The sequence below is a fragment of the Neovison vison genome, chromosome 8 (assembly GCF_020171115.1).
Source record: "Neovison vison isolate M4711 chromosome 8, ASM_NN_V1, whole genome shotgun sequence".
Classification (NCBI taxonomy): domain Eukaryota; kingdom Metazoa; phylum Chordata; class Mammalia; order Carnivora; family Mustelidae; genus Neogale; species Neogale vison.
In genome coordinates, this window is record NC_058098.1 from 106,499,168 (window position 1) to 106,508,355 (window position 9,188).

Consider the following 9,188-nt stretch of genomic DNA (forward strand, 5'->3'; position numbering starts at 1 on the left):
AAGGTTTGGTTGTTTTATGTTGTTCAGAAAGGAAGATTTCAAAGGACGAAGTCCCTTTCAGGTCATGACGCTTGAGCCCTCCAAGCTCTTCCCCAAAGCCGCCCTTGCCCGGTGAAGAGACCACAGCGCAGAACACAGCTGCCGGACCAACCATAAGCCCAGTCCTCCGCCCCCCGGCGCCCCCTTCAACCCCGCCCCTCACCCCCGCACCCCCAACCCCAGCCCAGGACGGTTTCTGCTCAGGGCTGCAGCACCGTGGGAGGAAGGATAGAACCCCGCTGGCAGTAATAACTGGCAGCATCCTCAGCCTCTACTGCGCTGATCTTGAGGATAAATTCTCTGTCTGATTGAATCGCAGAGAACCTGTCTGGGACTCCAGACTTGAGGTTATCAGCATCATAGATGAGAAGCTGAGGAGCCTGACCTGGTTTCTGCTGATACCAGCTCAAGTAATCGCTGACGCTCTCGTTGACCCTGTAGGTGATGGACATGCCCTCTCTCAGGGACACCTAGAGGAAGGCCAGAGACTGGGTCAGCCCCACGTGCCCGTGGGCAGCTCGGTAGAGAACAAAACACAAAGTCACCATTGTTTACCAGGTCCCACTCCACATTCCTCCCAGATGATTCTGGTGGCCCTGGTCCCAAAATCTGAGAGCACCTGGGTTTCCGAGGGGAGGGGAGACCCCTGCTCAGGGATCCACAGGCAGGATTCCTGGGGAGATCCCACAGTGAGGAGGAGAGGACTCCCACCATCTCCGGGATGTCCCCTGCACTCCCCTCCTCACCTGGGAGGCAGGCCAGCAGAAGGCAGAGGAGTTGGGTTGGGACTCCTATGTTCAATCCGAGGCCCAGCCTGAGGCTTTTTTGCCCCGAATGTCTGAGCAGCCTCTTCATGAGGATGCTGAAGACCAGAAACGGGCTCTGGGGAAAATCTTTTTAGTGCAAGTAAATATTCTCTAAACCTGGTAACTTGCTGAAGTGCAGAGAGCCCCATCTGAAGATCTAAGGTGACCTGCATTACTGTGTTTATAAGCAGTTCTCAGTGATGCAGATGATGCCGCACGCTTGCAGGAAAATATTGAGGGGCAAGTCATTTTCATATTAAGGAAAAAGAATATGGTATTGATGTTTAGTGTTTCTGTGTGTCAAAAACACTTTTTCATTTATTGGTCAAAGGATTACTATATATTTAATGTATTTCCTCCTTTTCTGTTTACCATATAATTCAATAAAATTTGAGGCTATGATCCCAGACTTGCTGATAATACATGGGAGCACATTCAAGTGTATTGTGGGTCCATCCTCTAGCCAGAAGGGCTCTGAGAGTCGTGAAGTCCTGACCATCCTGAGCTGCCTGCTGTCAGCTACCCATCATTGCCATCCCTTCTGGAAGTACCTCTTTCCTTTTTTTTTCCTCTATAGCTTCTTTCGAGGTATTCAACAAAGCAGCTTCACTGGAATTTGGAGGTCAGAAGAGGAGGATTTGATACTCCTGGTCAGCAGCTACAGGCAGAGTGGACAAGGTGAGGACAGGAGAACCACCGGGTGAGGGCTGCAGAGGCTAGAGCGTTCTCGGGCTTTCCAGACAGGCCCGAGCACCACATGGTTAGGCAGCTTGTACTCTCAGTGGCGATGTGCTCTGGCTGCTGGGAAAGCACCAGGGAGTCACCCATTTCTATCATCTGTTTTCCTTATTGTCATACTCCCTAGACTTTGAAGCTTTTTGAAAGGCTATGGTTCAGGATGGAATTCTATGAATTTGAAACATTCCTGCTTGGAATACCTAGAGAGGCTTCTCTTTTGCTCTGAGGACCCTGGCTAACGCCATCACCCACACTCCTCAGGTGCAATGATCTGGGGGAAAGGGAGTCAGTCAGGGGGCCAAGGAGCATCTTTGCCCTTCTCCTAAAGCCTCTAGTGACCTCCGAAGGGGGGCTGCCTCTGAGAAACTGTCTGAGCAGGTGCAGGCATCAGAGGAGCAGGAGGGGCAGCCCAGCCCCTCATATCTGCTTCTCTGGCGGTTTATGTTCTGACCTGTAACGCTGTGGTTGGGTAGCTGTTGTGCTGTTGGCCAGCATCTTCAGGCTCTAGGCTGCTGATAGTGAGGGTGAAGTCTGTCCCAGACCCACTGCCGCTGAACTGCGATGGGACCCCAGTTTCCAACTTGGATGCTTCATAGATCAGGAGCTTAGGAGCTCTTCCTGGCTTCTGCTGATACCAGACTAACCACTTGTTAGCATTCTGACTGGCCTGGCAGGTGATGGTGACTCTGTCTCCTGGAGATGCAGACAGCGAGGATGGGGTCTGGGTCATCTGGATTTCAGAACTGCCTCCTGAGATTGGAAACATAGAAACAAATAGCCACACTATGAATCATGTCATGAGAGGTCTTCCCTGGAGGGCCAAGCAGTATGACCACACTGGCTGAGCAAATTCCCAGGGTTCTCCTTCCCTACCTGGGAGCCAGAGCAGCAGGAGACCCAGGAGCTGAGTGGGAGCCTTCATGTCCACACTATCTCCTGACTGGGACTGTGTCCTGCATGCAGTACGACCGCTCTGCTAATCAGCGTTCAGGGAAGTGGGCTGTGCTCCAGTGATATGCAAATCAGCAGGGGATGGAGCATAACTGGGCACAGCCATAGGGTTGAGTCATCTCAGTAATGATACAGATGCAATAACCCTTCTGCTCTGGGCAGCAGAGACATTTTAACAATGTTTATTCTTGCAATCCATGGGCATGGAATGGTTTTCCGTTTCTTTGTGTCCTCCTCAATTTCTTTCATCAGTGTTCTGTAGTTTCTAGAGTACATCCTTTACCTCCTTGGTTAGGTTTATTCCTAGGTATCTTATGGTTTTGCTTGCAGTTGTAAATGGGATCAATTCCTTAATTTCTCTTACTCCTGTCTCACTGTCAGTGTATAGAAACGCAACTGATTTCTGTGCATTGATTTTCTATCCTGCCACTTTGCTGAATTCCGGTATGAGTTCCAGTAATTTGGGGGTGGAGAGTTTTGGGTTTTCCATATAGACTATCCTGTCACCTGCAAAGAGTGAGAGTTCAACTTCTTCTTTGCTGATTCAGATGCCTTGTATTTCTATTTGTTGTCTGATTGCTGAGGCTACGGTTTCTAGTACTATGTGGAATAGCAGTGGTGACAGTGGACAGCACTGTCATGTTCCTGACCTTAGAGGAAAAGCTCTCAGTTTCTCCCTATTGAGAATGATATTCGCTGTGGGCTTTTCAAAGATGGATTTTATGATATTGAGGTTTGTTCCCTCCATCCCTGTGAAGAATTTTAATCAAGAAAGGGTGCTGTACAATGTCAAAAGCCTTTTCTGCATCTATTGAGAGGATCATATGGTTCTTGTTCTTTCTTTTGTTTATTAAGTGTATCACATTGATTGATTTGCGATGTTAAATCATTCTTGCAGCCCAGGAATAAATCCCACTTGGTTGTAGTGAATAATCCTTTCAATGTACTGTTGGATTCTATTGGCTAGTATTTTGGTGAGAATTTTTGCATTCATGTTCATCAGGGATACTGGTCTGCAATTCAGCTTTTTTTGGGGGGGGTTCTTTTTCTGGTTTGGGGATCATGGTAATCCTGGCCTCATAGAAGGAGTTTGGAAGTTACCTCCCATTTCTGTTTTTGGAAACAGCTTCAGAAGAATAGATATTAATTCTTCTTTAAATATTTGGTAGAATTCCCCCTGGGAAGCCATCCCACCCTGAACTCTTGTTTGTTGGGAGATTTTTGATTACTACTTCAGTTTCCTTGCTGGTTATGGGTTGGTATTAGAAGTTTTAGCACATTCAGGAAGCTTTTCGCTTGTGTTGCCTAGTGGGACAGAGCACTCAGAATGGAGTAGGACACGGGTCTTAGCTGGAGACAACGGATTAACAATGGCAGATTCTCAGTATCCTGGCACTTACTTACACACCATGACACCCACACTTCTTTATCACCATTCCACCTCATTGCACCTCTGGATGGGAGTGATAATGATTTATTATGCCAAGAATAGCAGGAAATTATAACAAAGAGGAATCTCTGTGGTCTTAATAATATTCACAAGCTCCAAATAAAAGGAACCTGTACAAGATCTTAGATTGTCTGGGATTGTATAATATCTAATGAATACTGTCTTAGAGACACAGTAAGAAAAGTGTGTCGTGAAACCTGAAGAGTCCAAAAGAACTCTATTCACAGAACGACAGGCAGGTTCTGTCGCATGGCCTCCAAGGAGAAACACCTTCTCTGTAGGCAAATTTGTGCTGCTCTGATCAAAGCTGGACACTGGGGGATTATTACATTTTTAAAAATGGAAAAAAGAAATAAAACAACTTTTAATACCAGTTTTGGCAGCCAAAGGTTGTTGCCTACATAAATATTTTTATTCTAGAAATCAAGAATTGGTAGAATTCTGAGTACTTAACCACAAGATAAATATTGATATAATCTTCTTTGCTCCTGTCAAGACTGGGCTTCTCTGCAGGACTAGCTTTTTACAATAGCAGCACCCAAGTGCAGTGTCCTCCAGGAGTCCCAGGCCAGACCTGCACAAAAATTTCTGCAGAGAATATGTCTACCTGTGATGGCCACAGGACACAATCAGAATGAAAAAGGTCCAGAAATCCAAAGAAATTCTACAAGGTCCTTGCATTTGGTGCTTTCTCGTTTAAGGCAGAGAATCTTCTTCATTGCTCTGATGTCCTGATGCCCTTGATGTGATAAATTATCAGCATAGAGAGAGAACCCAGGATGTCTACAGATGGTTCTTCTCAATATTCAAGAGTGTACTGATCAACACATGCATGTCAAGAATGTACTGAGGCTGGGGCACCTGGGTGGCTCAGTGGGTTAAGCCGCTGCCTTCCACTCGGGTCATGATCTCAGGGTCCTGGGATCGAGTCCCGCATCAGGCTCTCTGCTCAGCAGGGAGCCTGCTTCCTCCTCTCTCTCTCTGCCTGCCTCTCTGCCTACTTGTGATCTCTTTCTGTCAAATAAATAAATAAAATCTTTAAAAAAAAAAAAAAAAAGAATGTACGTAGGCTGAGGAAAATAACTGCATGAGAGTCTTAAAGGGAAAATTTGCCAGAGCTCACACAGGGCCAGAAAGAGTTACTGTGTGTACCAGTGAGAATAGAAAACCTCATGGTTCACAGGCCTTCCAGTTGAGAACTCAAGAAGTCTGGGAGTAGGGCAAATTACCACTGGATAAAATGTTATCCCAGTCCCGCCTAACAAAGCTTAAAGGTAAGACCCGAGTCCCAGTCCCACCTAACAAAGCTTGAAAGCAAGACCCGAGTCCATCAGATAGATTCAAGTAGCAAGATTTGATATTTCAGAAAAAAAAGATAAGCAGCTTTAGCTTTAGAAATTGTCTAAAATGTAGTATTGGGATAAAATAATACTTAAAAAACATGAACAGAGAGTGAATCAGTGAACTGTGTGACAACTTCAAGCAGTCAGTTATGTGAGTAATTGGAGTCTTGAGATGAGAAAGTGAGGAAGTATAAGAAACATTTGGAAAAAATATTGGCTCGTTTTTTTTTCAGTTTTAAGAAATCATTATCAGGACCTGCACGATTAAAAATCCAGAATCTGCTTGAAACCAGGTACTTGGTGGTTAAATATAGAAGTGCAAGGCAGATCACACAGAACTTCCTCCACGGTCATGATGCAGTTGCAAAGAAGTTTCTAGAAGTTGAGTTGTCTGGGGAATGTAAAAAAAAAAAAAATTGTCTCCAAAATGAAAACGTGTTTTCAGGGGCGTCTGGCTGGCTCAGTTAGAAAAGCATACGACTCTTGATTTTGGAGTTGTGAGGTTTTCTTTTGTTTATTTGCTTTGGTTTTTTGTTTTTTGTTTTTTTTTTTTCAGAAGGATTCGTTTTTTTTTTTAAATTTTTTCAATTTATTTATTTTCAGAAAAACAGTATTCATTATTTTTTCACCACACCCAGTGCTCCATGCAAGCCGTGCCCTCTATAATACCCACCACCTAGTACCCCAACCTCCCACCCCCGCGTCACTTCAAACCCCTCAGATTGTTTTTCAGAGTCCATAGTCTCTCATGATTCACCTCCCCTTCCAATTTACCCCAACTCCCTTCTCCTCTCTAACTCTCCTTGTCCTCCATGATATTTGTTATGCTCCACAAATAAGTGAAACCATATGATAATTGACTCTCTCTGCTTGACTTATTTCACTCAGCATAATCTCTTCCAGTCCCATCCATGTTGCTACAAAAGTTGGATATTCATCCTTTCTGATGGAGGCATAATACTCCATAGTGTATATGGACCACATCTTCCTTATCCATTCGTCCACTGAAGGGCATCTTGGAGTTGTGAGTTTGAGATCAATGTTGGGTGTAGTAGTTACTAATATAAATAAATAAACTTAAAAAAATAAAACCACATTTTCTGTAACTGACGAACAGACTCCACATCATGAAGCCCTCTTTAGATTTGAAACCAATATATATATGCATTTATTTAGTAACCTGTAAGGTTGTCTACTTTGAGTGAGACCCAGAAAAGAACAACACTCTGTAGCAAGGACAACCTATAAAGGACTTTATGATCCAGCAGGACAGTGATGCTTAAAGTGTCTGGGCCACATAGGGAGAGCATTTGGAGGCTCCAGAAAGCCCCAACAGGAGCAGCACAGTATGGACATCTAAAGTATTAGAATAGTACTGTGATCTCTTCACAAAGAACAATTCTCTTTTTGAGATAAGGTCCTGGCTTGCTGTTAAGTCCTAGAGATTCCATGTTGTATACAGATCCTCAAGTAGCCATGTGATCGAATCTGTATGAATTGAGTAGTAACATCCAACAAGCCATAACATACGCACGCACAGCAGTATCCTGCCATCACGTAGAAGAGGGATATACAATCTAGGCCTTAATGTAGTCCCCAAGGCACACAGGTAAGTTGTTCATACTCTCACGGCACCTACACTTGCTGAAGTATGCCCTTTCCTTCATCCTAATCCTAATGTGGGTTCTCTGTAGACAGTTGACCATGAAAAATAATAACCATTCAGATGCAGTGTATGCAAGATATGCATACATTAAAATCCAAAGTAGAGGTTTATAGGCTTAAAGACCACAGTAGGAATAGTCAGAGAAGCAAATGGAGGGAGAAATTCATCTAGTGGGCAGAACTCAGAGTTGGGTTCTCCAGTCCACTTTACCTCTCATAGAGATAACCTGAATCAGTCTTCACTCATTCAGGGGCAGTGATTAACAGTGTGATCACATGATCAGACTGGATTAAACAAAACTGGGAGATTGATTATGAGCTCAAAAGTAGAGTTTATGTATAGATCTCTGGCTTGGGCACATGCTGTCAGAATATTTGTGTCCTATGCAAATGCTCATTTTAACACGTGACTTGCGCAAGGAGCACTCAGTCATCAGGCAGAGTAGTTGACCAACTCTGGGGATATTAGGTAGCCTCTTACCCAGACTCCCCAGTTCCTGCTAATTGAGCTCAGGCATTAAGTGGCCATGGTGTCAAGGATGGAGTCTATGCATGGGCTTTGCAAAATGGACTTCCCCTAACCAAGACTTATCCAGCTTTTTGTCATTAGGTAATTGCCCAGCAAGACAAAGGAAGAGATCAATACTGTTACCTGAACTCTCACTATGGCTTCAGGGCCTGGGGGTTCTAGCTAGTCACCTGGTGGCTATATCCCCTTCTTTTTCCCTTACTTTTTAAATAAGGGATATTTGTAGTGATCAACCTGGTAATTAATTCTTTAAAGTGCCTAATATAAAAGTGACTGTGGCTGACCTAGAAAATAAAAAAGTAGAGGGCACAGCTTGCATGGAGCACTGGGTATGGTGAAAAAATAATGAATACTGTTCTTCTGAAAATAAATAAATTGGAAAAAAATAAAATAAAAAAGCATCCCTTCCAAGGAAGAAGGAGAACATGTCTTGAGTTTTACTGGAATCAGGGCATCATATTAGCTAGATGCATGGTGGCAGTGGACTTTAATTGGAAACACAAACACAGGTAAACAAGTGTTCTGGACGTTGGAGGACAAGGAACTGGACCAGATTACCTATATGTCTGCTTAGCATCACTGCTTTGCCCTTCTACAGTCCCATCTGTATTAGTTCCCACAATCTCTTTCCCCTATGACTCAAGATTTTGTCTGGTTAATAGAAGGTCCTTCTGTAAGATCTAAAAATTGGAATAGCATGGGAAAAATTTACTCTCCAGTGATATCATGGACCAAAGCATATGCAGGTCACAGATGGGTTTCTTGAAACTCTTAAGGTTTATCATGCCTTCTGAGATATCTTTGGGGACTCATCTTCTTTGGAGCTGCTACTGAATTATTTGTAGCAGATTTTCCATTATGCAGGAATTTCTTGATTTGAGGAACTCTGGAAGTGGTTTCCTTGACCTTTACTCCTCAGACTCCCCAGTGTTCAACCGTATAATACCCTGGACTAAAACCAAATAATTTGGAAATTCTAAGAGGGCATCTGTTTTCCTGAGAAAAGCCCAACTCCATCTCTTTTATAATACAGATTTTTTAATCTATGAAATAAGTTCTCTTATTTAAAGTCTTAAGATGCCCATTAACTGGGGCACCTGGGTGACTCAGTGGGTTGAAACCTCTGCCTTCAGCTCAGGTCATGATCCCAGGGTCCTGGGATCCAGCCCCGCATTGGGCTCTCTGCTCGGCGGGGAGCCTACTTCCCTTCCTCTCTCTCTGCCTGCCTCTCTGCCTACTTGTGATCTCTGTCTGTTAAATAAATAAATTTTTAAACAAAAAAAGATGCCCATTAACTACTGCCTTCATCCCATCACATTCCTCCTGACCATGGCAGGTATTCAAGGCACAAAGTCCCTCATTCTAGTCCCACAGGAAAAAAAGGAGTCCTTAACTCCCATGCTTATCTACTATTACTCGGAAATCCTTGTGTAAATTTATAATGTATAATGTTCTTAATTTAAAAATAGAGTCTGTATGTTTAATAAACATAAAACATGCTTTTGGTTTAATAGAAATTAAATGGTTCAAAAATTCACATAAAAATTAATTGATGCATCTAAGGGTACCATTTCTAATTATAAACTTAGCAAAATGGTACATGAAATTGGATACATAAATTATAAAATATCATAATTCAACTTGTTCTGAAAGGCTCTAAACATTCA

At 43.4% G+C, this 9,188-nt stretch overlaps 1 gene segment (V, D, J or C); it reads right to left on the minus strand.

Moving 5' to 3' along the window:
• Positions 1 to 239: 239 nt before the first annotated feature.
• Positions 240 to 2,508, minus strand: LOC122915462. The segment is given in 3 exon segments: positions 240 to 509; positions 2,035 to 2,333; positions 2,457 to 2,508. Coding segments are annotated over 3 exon segments (618 nt in total).
• Between the last annotated feature and the right edge of the window lie 6,680 nt (positions 2,509 to 9,188).